Source organism: Lynx canadensis, chromosome X (assembly GCF_007474595.2).
Source record: "Lynx canadensis isolate LIC74 chromosome X, mLynCan4.pri.v2, whole genome shotgun sequence".
Lineage (NCBI taxonomy): Eukaryota > Metazoa > Chordata > Mammalia > Carnivora > Felidae > Lynx > Lynx canadensis.
This window is the reverse complement of record NC_044321.2, coordinates 36,088,407-36,107,667: the sequence shown is the minus strand read 5'-3', so window position 1 is coordinate 36,107,667 and position 19,261 is coordinate 36,088,407. Positions and strand designations below refer to the sequence as shown.

At 37.3% G+C, this 19,261-nt stretch overlaps 1 protein-coding gene and 1 long non-coding RNA gene across 7 annotated transcripts in view; one reads left to right on the top strand and one right to left on the bottom strand.

The window, feature by feature from the left end:
- The window catches only part of CASK (calcium/calmodulin dependent serine protein kinase), a 230,704-nt gene that overhangs the window by 180,208 nt on the left and 31,235 nt on the right, over positions 1–19,261 (top strand). For 2 of the 6 annotated variants that reach the window (XM_030305111.1, XM_030305110.1), the window contains 5 exons: positions 4,868–4,946; positions 11,971–12,056; positions 13,416–13,484; positions 16,218–16,286; positions 17,702–17,737. In XM_030305111.1, the coding sequence (XP_030160971.1) occupies positions 4,868–4,946; positions 11,971–12,056; positions 13,416–13,484; positions 16,218–16,286; positions 17,702–17,737 (339 nt within the window). The remainder of the gene's footprint in view (positions 1–4,867; positions 4,947–11,970; positions 12,057–13,415; positions 13,485–16,217; positions 16,287–17,701; positions 17,738–19,261) is intronic. The other 4 variants (XM_032592039.1, XM_030305113.1, XM_030305112.1 and 1 more) reach the window with 3 other exon arrangements.
- Positions 7,200–18,337, bottom strand: LOC115507040. The gene is made up of 4 exons (XR_004343210.1): positions 18,176–18,337; positions 17,920–18,013; positions 16,985–17,118; positions 7,200–7,436 (listed from the first exon to the last, which is right to left on the bottom strand). It is a non-coding gene; the product is annotated as an uncharacterized LOC115507040 (long non-coding RNA).

Below are 19,261 nucleotides of genomic sequence, written 5' to 3'. Positions count from 1 at the left end.
ATCATGGTAATGTTGGTTGAAAGAATACATTAATTTATTCATTTCAAGGATGGAACCCCCATCATACTATCATTTCCCTTATGAAATTAGATTTGAGTTACATATTAACTTATAACATTCTTCCAGGAGCACCTCTCTTGGTAACCATACATGCTTAATGAATATCCAAGTTGGAAATGAAACTTGAACATTACAGTTGAATGTTGGGACTAGAAACATTTGATATACCAGTTCTTCACATTGCTTGCCCACCACTTCTAAGAACTGCAAAGTAGGAACCAAGCAAAGTTATATTCTGTGGAATTGTACAAATTCAGAATCTAAATTATAAAGCCTCAAATATGTTTTCCAACAGAGTGTTATTCTCCAATGAAGAAGATAAGATAGTCCTCCTACCCTTAATCATTTTAAATTCAAGACCAGTTTTCACCAAGGGAGCTTGTTAAAAATATAGATTTCTGGGCTCCATTCCAGACTTCCTTAATCTAAATCCAAAGAGTGAATTTAAAAGGCAGTATTATTTAAAAGGTCCCCATGTGACTTTTAGGATCAGCCAGGTCTAGTACCAAAAAAATATGCTCATGCAAGTTTATCTTATAATAGAGAATAATGGGAAAACAAAAAGTAATCTCCATAGACTAGTAGTCTGGCATTAAATATGTGGAGCTTCTGCTTCTGGCTAAGGTGGAGTAACAAGGACCAGATTTACCCTCTCACCTGAAATAACCAAAAAAAAATTTTAAAACAGACAAAAATTACATGAAAGGACTGTTTTCAAGACATTGGACATCAGGCAACAAAGGATAATGATCCCTAAGAAACAGGAAGCAAATGGGGTGAGCCTTATGATTTCCCGACCTTACTGACTTGAGGGAGTTTCCAGGCCACAACACAGAAAGGGAGAACTGAGGCAGAGCATGCAGACACCCTGAATTGAGGAGACAGAGCTGAGAATCCGAGGAGACCTAGGCACCTAAAGTTTATAGGACAGAGGACTGAAGAGGAGAGAGCTGCACAGAGAGAGAACTCCAGAGATCTGTAGATGATCCCCCTGAAGTATTTGTTTAAGTTATGATTAGTGCATTTATGAAAGGAAACTACCCAGAACCAAGGAAAAACCATCCAAGAGGATTAGAGGGAACAGTACCCAACACTCACTGCCTGTTAACCACCAGCTGGACTGGAAATATGAATTCATGGTACATTGTATGGAGTGCTCAGGAAGATCTTGTCTCAGTAATGAGGAATAATTAGCCCGAGGTTCAGAATTTCTCAAGACCTGCCTAACAAATCATGAAAGCAAGACCCAAAAGATCAAACTAATTGACCCAAGTAACTGAACTATATCCCAGAACAAAGCCTAAGAATATTTATAGGAATAAAAAACGTCTAGCATGCAGCAAGATAAAATTCACAATGTCTGGCATTGAGTCAAAGATTACTAGGCAGGTAGAGAAGGGGGGAAATGGGACCTATAAGTGGAGAATAATCAATCAAAACAGAACTGACAAAGATACTAGAATTAGCAGAAAAATACACTATAGGATTAATGGCAGATTAGACATTTGAGAAGAAAAGATTAGTGAACTCAAAGACATAGCTAGAAACTATCCAAAATGAAACACAGAAAAAGAATTTTTTTTTAATGGAAAAGGCATCACTGAGCTCTGGGACAACTTCAGGCAGCCTAACATATGGCTAATTTGACTCTATGAAGGAGGAGACAGTGAGGAAGAAAGGATATTTGAAGAAATAATGGATGAAAATATTCCAAGCTTGATGAAAACTATAAATCTGCAGGCGCAAGACCACAATGAACCCCAAACCCAAGAAACCTGAAGAAAACCACATCAAGGTACATCTTAAACGGTTTAAGAAACCATAATAAATAGAAGATCTTGAAAACAGAGATAAAAAAGAAATGTTACATAGAGAGGAACAAAGATAAGGATGGCATCAGACTTACCAGAAACAATACAATTGAGAAGATCAGTGTCTTTACTGAAAGAAAAAACAAAATTGCTCAACGTAGGATTCTAAACCCAGCAAAGGTATGTTTCAGAAACTAAGGGCAAACCAAAACCATTTTCAGACATACCACAACTGAAAGAATTCATTAGACCTACAGGATAAGAAATGTCAAAGGACATCCTTATTGTTTAAATCTCTTTAAAAGATAATTAGCAGTTTAAGCAAAAATAAAGGCACCATGTTTGGGGGTTATTATATGTAAAAGTAAAATGTATAACAGCACAAAGGTCAGGAGAAAGGAAGTAGAAGTATACTGTTAAAAAGTTCTCATACTATATGTGATATTGTATAATATCACTGAAGATGGACTGTGAAAAGTTAAAGATGTACACCATAAACCCTAAAGCAACCACTAAAACAACAAAACCGAATTATAGCTAGTCAGACAACACGAGAGAGAAAATAGAATAAAAATAAGCTAATCCAAAAGAAGGCAGAAAAAGAGGAAAAAGGGAACATGGAACAGATGGAACAAATAGAAATTAAATATCAAGAAGATATATTTATACCTGACTGAATCAATAATCCTGTGAAATGCAAATAGTCTAAATTGCCCAAATTAAGAAGCAAAGATTCTCAGATGGGGCGGGGGGTGGGGCAGACCCAATTATATATTGCCTGCAAGAAATGCTTTATACATAAAGACAAATAGTTTCGAAGTGAAAGAATGTAAGAAGCTCTATTATGATGTCATTAATCAAAAGGAAGCTGGAGTAGCTATATTAATATCAAAGTATAATTCTCAGACCACACTGTGATTAAATTTGAAATGAATAACAGAAAGACTTCTGGAAAACTCCCCAAGCATTTGAAAACTAAATAACACAATTCTAAATGACCCATGGATCAAAGGAAAAATCAAAAGGGAAATTAAAAAGTATTTTGAAGTGAATGAAAATGAAACAACATACCAGAATTTCTGGGATGTTGCTAACTCTGTACTTACAGAGAAATGTGTAGCACTAAACACCTATATTAGAAAAGAAGTATCTTAAATGACCTCAGCTTCCACCTTAAGAAACTAGAACAAAAAAGAGCAAATTAGGGGCACCTGGGTGTCTCAGTTGGTTAAGTGACAGGCTCTTGGTTTCAGCTCAGGTCATGATCTCACAGTTCGTGAGTTTGAGCCCTACATCGGGCTCCATGCTGACAGTGCAGAGCCTGCTTGGGATTCATTTTCTCTCTCTCTCTCTCTCTCTCTCTCTCTCTCTCTCTCTCTCTCTCTCAAATTAATTTTTTTGAAAAAGAACAAACTAAATCCAAAGTGGGTGAAAGAAAAGAAATAGTAAAGATCGAAGTGGATGTTAAATAGAAAACAGCATAGAGAAAAATCAATAAAACAAGCTATTTCTTTGAGAAGATCAGACTGATCAGGAAAAAGAAGACACTAATTACCAATATCATGCATAAAAAAAGTGACATTATTACAGAATCTACAGACAAAAAAAATTATGGAAATCTTATAAACAACTTTATGACAAGAAATTCAACAACTTAGATGAAATGGACCAATTCCGTAGAAGACAGAAACACCCCAAAGCTCACTTAAGAAGGAATACACTGAATTGCCCTACTTTATTTAAAAATTGAATTTGTAGTTAAAAACCATTCCTCAAAGAAAACTCCAAGATGGCATTACTGGTAAAATCTACCAAACATATGATAAAGAAGTAATACCAATTCTGCACAAATTTTCCCCAAAATATTGAAAAGGAAGGGGTTCTCCCCAAATCATCATCATCATCATCATCATCATCATCATCATCATCATCGTTATAATTAGGTGGCTACCATTTTCATCCTGATACCAAAACCAGATAAAGACATTACAAGAAAAGAAAACTACAGACTGGTATCCCTCATGAATATAGACACAAAAATTCTAAACAAATTCATACCTTAACAAAAGAAGAATACATCATGACCAACTGGAGACTAACCTAGGGATACAGCTCACTTCTAATAGCCAAAAGCTAGGGAAAAAATTCTGTCCATGAATGGATAAACAAAATGATATATCCATACAGTGGAATATTCAGCAAAGACAAAGAATGAACTATTGATACATACAACAATATGACTGAATCTCACATTGTGAATTTTTGAAAAGCAACAAAAAAGAGTGCATACAGTATGAGGGACCATAGAGTAGGGATAAGGAGTACAAGGATGGGAGTAGATTATCAGTGGGCACAAGGAAACTTTTAGGGGTGATGGTTATACATATGTATAGATATATCTAGATATATCTATATGTGTATATATATAGATATATGGGCACAAGGAAACTTTTAGGGGTGAGGTATATATATATATATATATATATATACTCTGTCATATATATATATATATATACACACACACACACACACACACACACACACACACTCCTCAGCATAGTAATGAGTGTGTGTGTGTGTGTGTGTATATGTGTATATATATATATATATATCCCATAACCATTACTATATATATATATATATATATATATATATACACTCAGTATAGTAATGGTTTCACATATTGTATACATATGTCAAACCTCTCAAATTGTACACCTTGTGTGTCAATTATACATTGCTTTTATTGAAAAGCTTTTAAAAATGACTAGCAACATGGAAAATAATTATAAGTAGAAAACTAAAATCACAAAATAAAATATATGTATTACTATTATTATAGCAATCAAAATACCAAAAACGACATTTTTGTTGGTGGTTTTTTCCTTCATTTTCCAAATTTTCTTGAATGTTTTCCTAACTTTTATAAATAAAATTATCTACAGTGAAACCACATAAAAAAGAATGGTAATTCTATTTTACTTAACTTTTTACAGGGAATCACTTTAAAAATGAATGAGCTAAATCATTGTATTGTTGCAAGAATTATGCACGGGGGCATGATTCACAGGCAAGGTAAGTTCTGTATGTGATTCTTTCCCTCCCTAACCTTTTTTCCTGCAGCCTAGTGGAGAAAGTATTTTTTCTTTTGTGATCCATATAAAAGATCTGTTTAATCTGTGGTCCCCATAAATGATCTATTTAAGTTATCTGTCTTTGGTTTTTATCACCATTGGCCTCCATTTGTTCATATTCATCTCTGCATACTCCAGCCTGTGGATAAGGCAGGGAGGGCATATTATAGTTCCGTTGCCGGAATATCTCTGAATCACTGTTTGGATCCTGACTTAGGAAAGACCCTGGGGGATAAAGCAAAGTATCATACCTGGCCCCAGGATACATGGAAGGCATCTATTCTGGGACATACATACATACATTCATTCATTCATTCATTCATATTTGTTTGTATATATAGAATGGCAATTCAAGAATTGCTCTCTTAAATTTACTCGGGAATGAGATACACCATTTCTAAATTAGGAAATTAGAGTTTGATAAATAATAATATAAAACTTCAATGGTAAAATAAGAGATATCAGATCTAGATTAAGTTTTTAATACTTGCTTCAGTAATTGCAGTCATTCTGAGAAAGGAATTCATTGAGGCCTGCAGTAAAGGTGTTTTTGAGAAAAGGGAAGGCAAGATTTGGACATGCAGCTTTAGCCTCCTTTCTGAAAGGGCTGAGTTATATGTGCTAGTATTTAGAGGCTGATCCAAAAATTATTCTCCTTTGCAAAAAATTAGGCTTCCTTTCTTTGAGATCAGGTTCTGTTTGTCCTTAGCACCTCTTTGCTTTTTCCTTAACCCCCCGAGAGCAAGAAGTAACACTGTAAGCATTTCAGTGCCTTCCCATCCTCTTTAGAAACGACCACTGTGTACACAGATGATGCCTGGCACTACTGCTGGCTTCAGGGGAATCATTATAGGCTACGTGAGTAGACACTGCTCACACAGGAGAATTGGTTTTAGACTCCAGGATGAATTTTCTGTTTATTATTTGTAATAATTTGCTATAAATTCAGTAAAGTCACATTACTGTTTCTGTAATCTCTTTTCCTTGTATTACTGTGTGACTGGGACCTACCATCTCTGATAGAAGTGGTGTACAGCAGGGGCGCGTGGGTGGCTCGGTCGGTTGAGCATCTGACTTCGGCTTAGGTCATGACCTCACGGTCCGTGAGTTCGAGCCCCACGTTGGGCTCTGTGCTGACAGCTGACAGCCTGGAGCCTGCTTTGGATTCTGTGTCTCCCTCTCTCTCTGCCCCTCCCCTGCTCACACCCTGTCTCTCTCTGTCTCTCAATAATAAATAAACATTAAAGAAATGTTTAAAAAAGAAGTGATGTACAGCTGAGTGCCTGGGTGGCTCAGTTGGTTAAGTGTCCGACTCTTGATTTCGGCTCAAGTCATGATCTCACAGTTCAGGGGATCGAGCCCCATATCCGGCTCTGTGCTGACAGCATAGGGCTTGCTTGGGATTCTCGCTCTCCCTCTCTCTCTGCCCCTCATCCCCCCCACCAAATAAATAAACAACACTTTAAAAAAAAAAAAAAAAGAAGTGGGGGTGCCCCTTGGTGGCTCAGTCAGTGAAGTGTCCAGCTTCGGCTCAGGTCATGATTTCACAGTTCATGGGTCCGAGCTCATGTTGGGCTCTGTGCTGACAGCTCGGAGCCTGGAGCCTGCTTCAGATTCTGTGTCTCCCTCTCTCTCGGCCCCTCCCATGTTCATGCTCTGTATCTGTCTCTCAAAAGTAAATAAATGTTAAAAAAATATTTTAATTCAAAAAAAAGTGGTGTAGTGGACATCCTGGTCCTATTCTTGTTTTTGAAAGGTAGCTTTCCAGTGTTTCCCATGAAGAATAACATTTACTGTAGATTTTAGTAGATGCCTTCTATTAGGGCTGAGGAAGTTCTCTTATATTCTTAGTTGCTGAACCATTTCATTATGATTGGGTTTGAATTTTATCAAATGCGCTTCATCTGCTGAGATGATCATTTGTTTTTCTTTTATCTATTAATGTAGTAAATGACTTTTAAAGATTTTCTTATGATAAAGCCCTTTTGCACTTCTCAGATAAACCCAACTTAGTCATTGTATGTTATTTTTTTTTTGTATGTGCTGCTGGATCCTGTAATGTTTTGTTTATGATTTTTGTATTTGCAATTATGAGTGAGACTGGGCTGTAATTAGTTTTCCTTTCTGGTCTTTCTCTGTATGGTTTTAATTTCAAAGTTACATTACTTCATAAAATGACTTGGAGAGCCTTCTCCCTTGATGACTTCTCTGAAAGACTTTGTATAATATTGGAATGATTTGTACCTTTAAAGTTTGGTAGAACTTACCTATAAAACTATCAAGGCCTGGTGTTTGGTTTTGGATTTGGGTTTCTTTAGGAAAGATTTCTTTTTTTCTTTTTTTTTTTTTAACAACTGCTTCAGTTTCTTTAACAGTTATTCAGGCATTCGGGCTTTCTGTATCTTGAATGAGTTTGGTAAATTACATTTTCCTTAAAAAAAAGTTTTAAAAATTATTTCACTAAGCTTCTTATTCCCTGCCATCTCTGTAATTATGTCCCCTTGTTTAGTACTAAAATTGTTTATTTGTGCCTTGTCTTTTTTCCCTTCATTAACTTTGCCAGGGTTTTGTTCAAAAACCCACTTGGGGTTCTGTTAATTCTCTCTGTTGTATGTTTATTTCCTATTTCATTGTTTTATGACCTGATTTCTATTTCTCTCCTTCATTCTACTTCTTATTGGTTGTATCTAACTTTCCTAATTAGATGCTTAGTTCATTTATCCCAGTCTTTATTTCTAATATATGCATTTGAGTGTAAACTCTACCCTTAAGTACTCATTTATCTGTATTCCACCAGTTTTGATATGAAGAATTTTTATTGTAATTCAGTTTTAAGTACTCTTAAATTCCTATTATGGTATCTTTCATTGACCCACAGTTATTTAGGAGTGTTTTTTTACATACCACATCTAAGATTTTCTATGTATCTTTTTATAATTTACTTCTAACTTAATTGCACCATGGTCAGAGAGTGTGGTCTGTATGACACCATTTCTTTGAGGTTTCTTGAGACTTACCTTATGGCATAGGACTTTAATCAGTTTTGTAAAGGTCCATGTGTACTTAAGAAGGTTTGTTCTTTAACTGTTGCATGGAAAGTTCTCTATATGATGATTGGCTTGGGGCTATTAATTGTTTTCTTCACATCTTCTATTTCTTGACTAGTTTTTTGTCTACCTGACCTATCAGTAATTGCTGACATATCTCACTATCATAGTAGTGTTTTTCAATTCCTACCCGTAGAGCTCTCAATTTTGGCTTTATTTAAAGCTGTCTTATTAGGTGCATGGAAATATCTGGTAACCATTTCTATTCTTAATACTTTCTATTTAAAACCTATTTATTAAGGGGCACCTACGTGGCTCAGTTGGTCGAACGTCTGACTCTTGATTTTGGCTCAGGTCACGATCTCACTGTCATGAGATCCAGCCCCACATCAGGTTCCCCACTGAGTGTGGAGCCTGCTTGGGATACTCTCTTTCCCTCTCTCTCTCTGCCCACCCCCACTCTCACTCTCTCTTTCCAAATAAGTTAACATTAAAACTGCTAAAACCTATTTATCTAATAGTAATACACTTATTCCAGTTTTATTTTAGTATTTGCTAGCACGTCTTCTTCCATGCTTTTATTTCCAACCATTCTCTGCTTGTATGCATCAGTGTGTCTCTTGCAAACATTTTTTAAGCTAAGTTGTTCATTTTTTAATGTACTTTGATGATCACCATCTTTTAATGGGCATTAGTCCATTGATATTTATTGTGACTTCTGTCATCTTGCTTTTTTATTTATATTTATTCCATTTTGTAATTGGTTTTCTGTTCATTTTTTGTTCCCTTTTTTCTCCCTGGTAGTTTAGAATTTCAGCATTCTATTTCTATTTTTTAGGTGGTTACCTTGAAATTTTATCATACATATTTAACATTAAATATACTGAAGTGAAACAATATCTTAATCCCATTCCCAAAGAATACAAAGACATTCGAACACTAAATTTGATTGTATTCCTGATTTACATATTATTCTTGCCCAGTATTTTAGTTCTGTCCTGTTTTAAATTCACAAATTTGTAATTACTATTAATATATGACCATTTTTTTTGGATTTACATAAATGTTTATAATTTTATTTACTCACCATTCCTTCTATTTTTTTTAATTTTATTTCCAGTATACTTAACATGCAGTGTTATATTAGTTTCAGGTGTAAATTCACCATTCCTTCTTAAATCTCAGACCATCTTTGGGGAACATTTTCCTTCTTCCTAAAGCACATCCTTAAAAGTTCCTTTAGTGCCAGTCTCCTGTTGATAAACTCTCTCATGTGGTATTTATCTGTAAATATTTTATTTCAGCCCCAATCATGAAAATTACTTTTGTTGAGAACACAATTTTAGGTTGATGGTTACCATTCTGTTGTATTTTGGCATCCATTGTTTGACATCGGAAAGTCTGATGTCACTAGAATTGTCCTTTCTCTGATTATTTTAAGGTCTTTGTCTTTAGATGTTCTATAGTTTCACTACCATCCAGCATGGATTTCTTTTATTTATCCTGTTTGGGATACATTATTCTTCCTGGATCTGTATAATCATGTTTTCGCCAGATAGGAAAGTTTGCAACCGTTATTTCTTCAAATATTGCCTCTTCCCCATTCTCCATATTCCTTCTGAACTCCACTGGACATGCGCTAGACATTCCCTCCATATCTCTTTCTTTTCCTATTTTCTTTATTTCTTATTTCCTATTTTCTGTATCTCCTTATTTCTCTGACTTGCATTCTAGGTAATTTATTTGGTTTTTTCTTCCAGTTCACTGAAACTCTTTTCAGCCATATCTGAATTCGTGTTCAACTCATCGATTCATTGGTTTATATCACCAGTTATATTTTTCTTTTCTAGAAGTACTAGTCATTTGTACTTAGTTTTATTAATGTGTAGCCATTTTACATTCTGTATCTGATCATTCCAGTATCTGTTCTCCTTGTGATTTAAATCTGTTTTTTCTGGGGGAACCTGGGTGGCTCAGTCGGATAAACGTCCAACTCTTGATTTCAGCTCAGGTCATGATCTCGCAGTTCGTGGGTTTGAGCCCCACATCAGGCTCTGTGCTAACAGTGTGGAGCTGCTTGGAATTCTGTCTCCTCTCTCTGCCCCTCCCCCTCTTACTGTTTATATCCTTCTCAAAAATAAATTTTAAAAAACGTAAATAAATCTGTTTTTTCTGTTTCTGATGACTCACATAGTAGTTTGCCTTATTGTGTGTTTGGTGGTCTTTGATTGTGAGCTCATTGTTCCAATTAGTGGAAGTCCTGTGGGCCTAAACTGGGAACACTTTCCTCCAGAGAGAGTTTGTTCCCTCTTCTACTAGTTACCATGGAGCACCACAGATCTGAGTCTTGCCTCCCTACAGATTCCCAGGCTCAGCTTCTCTAACTTGCTGTTGGCCCAAGGCTCAGAATCCAGCTAGCAGGCATTGCTACTATGTCATTCACCCTTTCCGCTATTTCATTCCACCCTTAGTTTGCTACCACTCTGGATCCAGCTCACAGGTTTCTATGTGGAGCTGATGGTAGATATGGAAGTAGGAAGTGCTCTTAGGCATTTATACTCCTGTTTTGAGACCAGTAACACTTGAAGAGGTGTACCCTAGGTGAGAGATCATTGTGAGAAATTCTTCGAGTGACTAACCAGCCATATTGGAAACAAAAGTCTCCAAATTTTTGTTTTATTATGTTAATTTTCAAACATGAGTAGAAAGAACAGCGCAGTGAGTTCAAGTGGAGAAAAGTAGAAAGTATAGTGCAGTGATCACCCATGTACCCATAACCCACTAGAATTACTGGTAATTCATGGCCATGCTGGTTTCATCCATACTTGCCCTACTGTCCACTCCCCTGGATTATTTTGAAGCAAATTACAGGCATCTTATTTTCTTTATGGACATTTTAGTATGTACCTGTAAAAGACACTGTGAGCTTTTCGTAATAAAGTCAGGTCAGCATGTTAACGTGTGCACAATTTATAAACAAGGAAGTAAAATTTTACATAACTCTGTAAGCATTGGTTCTTGGTCACTTTTTCCAATTTAAGTATTACAGGACCCTGAAATGCCTACCAAATTATTATAAAAGGATTGTGTTTTGTCTACCATAAGCTTAGCGTTGTACAGGTATTATCACAATTCTTTGTATGGTATTTGGTAGATAATAATGGTAGAAATTAATAACGGACACTTAAATGGTACTTACTGTGTGCCAAGAACATTTCTAATCCTTCTGTGCATATTAAGCTAATTTAATCCTCAAAACAATCATATGAAATAGGTACTATTTTCATCTCCATTTTGTAAATGTGAAAACCGAGACATGGAAAGTTTTGGTAACCCTCCTAAGGTCTTAACTCTAGTAAGTGATGTGGCTGAGATTTGCACCCAGACACGCTAGATCTAGAAACTGTCATTTTGTTTTTTTTTTTTAATTTTTTTTTTCAACGTTTATTTATTTTTGGGACAGAGAGAGACAGAGCATGAACGGGGGAGGGGCAGAGAGAGAGGGAGACACAGAATCGGAAACAGGCTCCAGGCTCTGAGCCATCAGCCCAGAGCCTGACGCGGGGCTTGAACTCCCGGACCGCGAGATCGTGACCTGGCTGAAGTCGGACGCTTAACCGACTGCGCCACCCAGGCGCCCCTAGAAACTGTCATTTTAAACGACTATACGCAGTGCCTCTCTCAGAAATCAGCAGATTTCCACAGCCATCTTTCAAAAGTGTGTCTTCTATAAGTAAATGTATCTGTTTTGATGAGTTCACTACATGACACTTGGGTGAGCCAAAGCTGTACCTGTTTCTGAAATATTGGCCTTCAGTGTTTAGCTTAATTTTTTTTAATTACTTACATTGCTGCCTTTGGATTTTGTTGTTAAAATATGTATATATATTAATTTCACATTTCATGTCCTTTCTTTAGGTACACTTCATGTTGGTGATGAAATTCGAGAGATTAATGGCATCAGTGTGGCTAATCAAACAGTGGAACAGCTGCAAAAAATGCTTGTGAGTAAATGAAAGTTTCTTTGTCTTTTTCCAAGATTGACTTTCAGTTTGTTAGTTTGTTTTTTAACACACAGATAAGGGGTATTCTTTTGTAATCAGAGTATTTTTGATACTATCGTTTGTGTGGACTTGAATTTCTACAACATTTATAAGAATTGACAACGGAGCGGGGGCGGGGGGTGCCTGGGTGGCTCAGTTGATTGAGTGTCTGACTCTTGATCTCAGCTCAGGTCTTGATCCACGCTGGGCGTGGAGCCTACTTTAAAAAAAATTGGGGGTGGGGGGGTAGACAACTGAGAAAATGTTTGCATGTCCCAGAGTTTGGAAACATCTTGCCCATCTAGCAGTGTGGGCTTCAATGCTCTCATTTCATCCTTGATCTCCTGTTTCTTACTGAGCAGACCTGTAAAGATAACCTTTCCAGTCCCCTGGCATGAAGGGTATCGTCCTTCGGTCATTATACACACAGCTAGAGTATTTTTTTTTGAAGCGTGTTCTCCCATGTGCATCTTCCAAGCAGGTGTGCATCAATGTGCATACACATTTCCCACAGTGAATTTTTTAGGACTGACAAGCAACTTGTGCGTATCTGTGAACTGGTTTCTCACTGACCCCAATCCTGCTGACATTAGCAATGTCAGAAACCTTGTTCCTGTTTAGCTGAGTCATAGCCAGCTGTATTAGATTTCTCCACGGCACAGAAGGAAGGAAAGACATAGTAGACCAAGCTATTTTTTACCGTACATATCCAAAGTCTGTGTTCACAATTGGCTTTGCATTAAAAAAGCAGGATGACAGTCCCTGGTCTATGTTCATTGTCCTGCTGAGTGGAGGCAGATGTTCTGGGACCATCTTCCTACCACAATTGTAGCAGCCTCCCATGTTATGAATATCTATTAGAAGCACCCTGACTCACCACAGTAAAAACAATAAGGCCAAAATTATGAAAGAAGCGGCAAACTTAATGGAGCACCATCATAATGTAGAAGACCAAATATCATTTTTATGTAATTACTTGTTCTCTTGACTGGCTCGATTCATGTTCACTTTTGAAAGGCACTTAAAGGTTTTCATCTTTGTGCCTATAAAAAGGTAACCACCTGAGGTCTGTTTCCACCACTCCTGCATGAACAAGGCAGCCAGCCTTGACTTTGCAGGGATGTCTCCCAAGAACAATTTCTATTCCTGTGAGCAGCCCCTACCTTATAACTCGATTTCGATTTCATGTTAGGCCCATGCGTGCTCAGCTGGCTTGCATTAATTACCCCACACACAACACACACAAGTCGAGTGGTTTCTCACTTGTCTTTATGTGCAACATTTGTTTGTTAAGAGAGCTCTCCTTTATTCTTCCTCCAGCGGGAAATGCGGGGGAGTATCACCTTCAAGATCGTGCCAAGTTACCGCACTCAGTCATCGTCCTGTGAGGTAATGGCTCTGGCGCAACCCCACCCCCCACACACACACCCCTGTCTCCTCTGGGTTCTTAACTAACTGTCTGCTGATGGCTGAATGTTTTGGCTTTCTGGGAAATTGTTTCTGCCTGTGCTGTTGATCACTGCACACCAATTTTACAACAAAGATAACGGAACAGAGTAGGTTCCATTCACCTACTCAGCCCTGCTTCCACGGGGAACTCCTCAGCACTTGAACTTTCTGCAGGCTGGAACTGGAGCAAAATAGAGAGGAGCTACAAATAATGACATGAGGCTTAATAAGAACAAATGGAGTCTCTGAGGAAAAAAAACAAAACAAAAAAGATAATTGCAATAATATTTCCAGGAAGTACATTCACTTCCCTTATTAAGAAATCACACAGATAGTTCTTCTTTCCAAGAATCTAAGAAGTGATCTATTTCTGTTAAGATCAAGGTGCTCAAATAATTGCGACAAGTCCTTAGATAGGTGTTAAGTCCGTGACGAATTGGTAACTGGCTTTATTAGAGGGAGTATAGGCTTTTGCAACCTTCTGTGCAATCGCTTAAACATGGAACATTGTGTGATTCACAAGGAAGTAAGTTTTTTAGAGTAATACAGCCCCCAAGTTTCTTTCTTACAGTAGGTGTACCCTATAGAAACTGTGGCTTTTCCAAGCTATGTTATTCAGTTTTCTGTTGCTTATTAAATGAGATTCCAAAAGCGATCCTTTTCGTATTTGGAAACACAAACTGGCATGAAAGGGATCATCCTTCAGGCATTATACACACAGAGCATTATTTTCTGAAGCTTGTTCTTCCGTGTGCATCTTCCAAGCGTGTATGCATCCATGTGCGTACACATTTCCCACAGTGAATTTTTTAGGACTCACAAGTAACTTACTGGAACTCCTCTAGAAAATTGAATTTGACCTCAGGAAAAGCTGAGGGAGGAATTATAAGGCTTCTTCCAGGCTCTTAGCAATGCTGTAAATTTCACAAGCAAACTCAGAGGCTTCATGTTTTTTCTCTAAACCTATTGAAGATATGTCTAAGAATTTGTAGTTTTGCCCAGTATATTTTTAGTGAACCATGACAATTGGGGTTTCTGTTACATCAGGTTTTGAGCTCCTCTTGGTGGCTTTTTATGGAACTTCAATTAATACTATACCTCAAAAGAAAATGCAGAACTTCTTCTGCTCCAGGATTCATGGTTTTGCAATTGGTTACCTAGAACACAAACCTTGCTGGGAAGGAGAGAATGTCACACACATTTTTTATGTGCAGCGTTTTAATATCCTAAAATCGCAGGTGGTCTTCATACCATTTCTCATCATTGAAGAAATTTAGTAAATATGATTGATTTTTTTCTTGTCTTTTTAGTTAACTAACCAGAGGATGTTGTTAGTTATTAATATAACATAAGTTTCTCTTGCGGTTTTTAAGTGGTGGAACTGGTTTTAGGATGGGACTAGTATTATTACATGTGTAAATTCTACACTTGAGTAAGAAGAGCCCTCCCCCCCTTATCTCCTTTACCTCCGAATAGTAGAAAAAATGATATTACCCTCCTAGCCTTAACCCCAACCTGTTTGACCCTCCTGTTCTCTGGCAGAACTCAAACCTATGGTTGGATTCTTCCCAGCTAGGGCAATACTTCCCAAAGAAGGGCTCTCTGGCCACCCACATCGTTGTACCCTCCTTGGCAAAAGAGGACACCGCTGCCCTCACCCTGGCCCCAGTGACTTAAGTCTCTGGGAGTGGACCTAGAAATCAATCTGCTCATGAAGATTTGAGAATACTCCTCTAAGGGAGCCCGTTATTTAAAGAGCTAACAAGTTCCAGAAGTTTTCTTTAGATCTTCTAGAAAAAAAAAACAAATGTCTTTTGAGCAGACACGTCCATCTCAAAGGTTTCAAAGAACTCTACTAAACCAAAAATGTCAAAATACATATTTCCCTCCTCTCCTCATTATCATTAAAGCTGATTTGGAAAATAAGGGAATGGAGCCCAGAAAGGATTGTGAGTGTGCCACACAGTATAGAGAGTGTGACTGAGGACTGTCGATCTAGGGAGAGTGGCTGTGCCTCCGGAGACCTTTGCCAGAAGTATAATATTTTTAGAGGCTCAAGGTTATTGTTTTAATCAATCTGCTAAAATGATCTAAAGAATAAAGGTTTCTTCTCTGGTGTATGTCTATCTTTTACCCTTATTAGTAATTTCTGTCCTAGAAGGACTCCAAGGTGATTACGACATGAGAAGTCTTTTGGTTTATTTTTTTTAGATTTGTTTCACTTCAAATGAGTCATTCAGTAAATTTTGACACCGAGGTACCTAAAAACTATTACATGCTTTTCAAGCCTAATTTTCAACAAAAATTAGGCAGTTGGGATCTTCAGCACAATAAGTTTCTAGTGATATTTGTCATTTCACAGTACCTGATAGGATTTTAATACCAATTCACTCTTCCGGGTCTCACTTTAAAGTAAGCCAAGGTTGCATAGAATGTTGGAGACAGGAAAGAAATTCTTAATAAAGGACGTGGCCATCACTTACAATATGTGAATCTTCAGACTGCAAAAATTTTGTCAGACTTCTGTGAAACCATGCACGTAAGTCAGCATAGCACCTTTGCAGCTAAAACCTCAGAGGAAACGGTTGTCAGACTGTGGTTGTAACTGTTGATGTGAATATCTCTGTTTCTGTGCTGGTGTTCTGTGTTAATGAACCTTGTGTCTTATTTCAGAGAGATTCCCCCTCCACTTCCAGACAGTCCCCAGCTAATGGTCATAGCAGCACTAACAATTCTGTTTCGGTAAGAACTCTAGCTCCACACAGCAAAGTGTGACAATTTTGTTGGTGCCACCTGCCTTGAGTGTTCTAGCTACATGTGTTCAGTGGAAATATTGTCTTCTGCCGATATACAAGGCTACTACAGCTACAATGCAGTTTACCCCCGGAAAGCCTTTTCCACATTTTCTTCTCGTGAAAAAAAAAAAAAAAAAAAAAAACCCTTTCACTAGTTAAATTTGAAGAACTGGAGCTCAAGACTGCCTTGGTCATTCTCAAAATATTTCTGTGTCACCCCACTAGCATTTATGACTTTGCTCGGACTTACGCAAAGGATATAAGTGGCAATTTGTTGAAATTTCTAAATGTTTTTTTTTTTAATTGGAGAAAGATGAAGAAACGTAAGGATTTTGCAGAGTAGGCATGTGGGTATTCTCGGGCTTTGTAGTTGTCTATTCTGAGTGATATCAGCAACATGTTTTAGTTTCCGCTATCTACGTTATGAATTGGTGTGCCCTCTGTTATTGTGGTACGTGCACATATTTTTGTGAATTATAAGCCTTGCCTGGATATGAAAAGCAAAAGGAACTGGCTTCAAACTGCACTTAAGCCACGCTGTTATCACATCTTTAACACAAACTACTTGATCTTTTGACTTGAACTTAGAATTTTACCATTTTTTCAGAACGATTCATTTTGCAATATGAATTGTTTTTCACTTACTTAAACGGAAGCACTTAAGGTGCAAGTATGTGGTATTTCGGGGTAACAAAATCTTTACGTTGCTGATATTGCTGTTGAAATTTGTCGAGAGTTTCACAAATGCAGCAGTATCGCTTCTTTCCTCTTAACGTGCCCTTTAAAAACACATCAACTGTTTTTAATCAGATAAAATTTTAAACGATTTAGAGATCCTCTTAATGGAATGATGTCAGTAAGAGAAATTATGGGAGAAAATTTCCTACAACCTTTATTTTTGACTTCGAAATAGGCTACCAAAGGAATTCATTTATAATAGCTTACATGTAATACTTTAAAGATGGTGAAAATCCATATAGCCATTGAATTTTTCAAAATCTGATTGCAGTGACTAAGTCGAAAAGGGCATCAGCTCTTTTTTAGTTTGGGGTTTTGTTTTTGTTTTTAATAGGGCTATTTCACTCGCAGTGGCTTTTGTGTTGAAGATGCTGAGTTGTTTCTTAAGAACACATTTTCTCTCTTGCTTAAACTTACCTGCTTTCTTCAGCTTGCTGCTAAATGGCCTGGGTTTGATTTTTTTTGATAACTCAACATTTCTGAGAAATGGAATAATGTATATGATCTCTTTACAACTGAAATCTAGCTCATTTTTTTAACCATATTGTAACAGAACACACAAATTACCTTGTACTCTTGAAAAGTAAATGAAAATTTTTCTCCTGGGTTGGCTTTATTCTACAGGACTTGCCATCAACTACCCAACCAAAAGGACGACAGGTGAATAGATATCCTCTATAGAAATTTCTCTAAACTGAGCTGCTAATAGCCAATCTTTTATTAACCCTTTCCATCCCATAATGTCTGCATTTTGGACCATAACATTTAAGCATTGAGAGCTTGTACCATTTCATTTTAACACATTACATATGACTAATTTTCTATAAAGATTTTTTCCTCACCTCTTTGTAGCTGTGACGGTTATTGTAACTTCAACCTGATAAATTTGTGTTGATGGCTAAGAATTCAGCCTTTGGGGGTCTTCTGGGCCTGCCTCTGGAGTGGGAAAAAAAAAATTCAAAGGTCACAAAACTCGTAGAATTCTGAGAGTAACTGAAACGTATGTGCTGATAAACACGTTTAAGCAGGAATTCTCTGAAATTCCAAGAAACCTTTTCTAAATCTGTATTTGCATGTTTATTTCTAAAAGCCACTTACAATGAAAAACGAGGACGTAAGCGTCCTGGCTTTCCACCCCAATGTGCCTGTGTTGGTCCACGCGGGAAAAGTGAAGTGCTACGTAAGCGAGTACGTACTTCAGGAGTACGGCTCTCGGGTGCCCATGCAGAGACCAATTTTATAGGCTGGCTTTCTGAAAAGAAAACTTGAGCACAGTAATCACACAACAGTTCCAAAGCCTTCAGGTTGGTTTTACAGTGACTTAAACATTAATATTCAAATTTAATTTCAAGAGAGAGAATTTTTCGGGGAATCTTCTTGGAATTTGGTGTTAAAAAATAACCTGATTGGGAGTTAAGGTCTGCATAAATTAGCACCTGATAGAATCCGCCCCCCCCCCCGCCCCAGTTTATTCCTAAGACTGAATTATATACATAGCACCTTCTTTTAAAGCATTTTAGAAATACGGCAGTTCATAAAACGCTGCCATATAACCCCTCGTGTGCTAATCTGTCCCCTTGTATAATATTTACTAGTTACATTTACATTCCCTAAAACCCAGAGCCTTGAACTATGCAGATCGTGCAGCTCTGTGCTGACTTCAAGTGGCAAAGTCAGGATTCAAAGTCGTTTTTCTTCTCTAAGACAAGTAAAATACAACTATAGAGCCCCAATCCTTCTGAGAAAGTTAATAACGCTGTGTTTTTAATGCTTTAAAATAGTTTCGATCACACTGAAGTCTGTCAGCAGTGTGTGGACACACCACCAGCTGTCAAACCACTTGGCATGGTTTACACAGCGCTTGCTAGCTTTGTATCACGTGCTGTTTTTGGGTTAGAACCCACCCTGAGTGCTTGTGTATGTGGCATAAAGGCTGCCACGTGATCATGACAACTTGCCTACCACATGAGCTGAATATATGCAGATTTAAAAATGGTAAGAGTACTTCTCTATAATTATAGGCCCATTCTGTTACAGTAAAAGCAGAAACTAAGTCTTCATTTTTATTAAACAAGTATGTTACGGTGCTCCCTCCAAACAAATACCGCCAAGACTTGAACCTGCACACATCCAAGGTAGTACATTGTCTCTAGCGGTAGCAGTTTTGTGTCCTATTTTCCATGC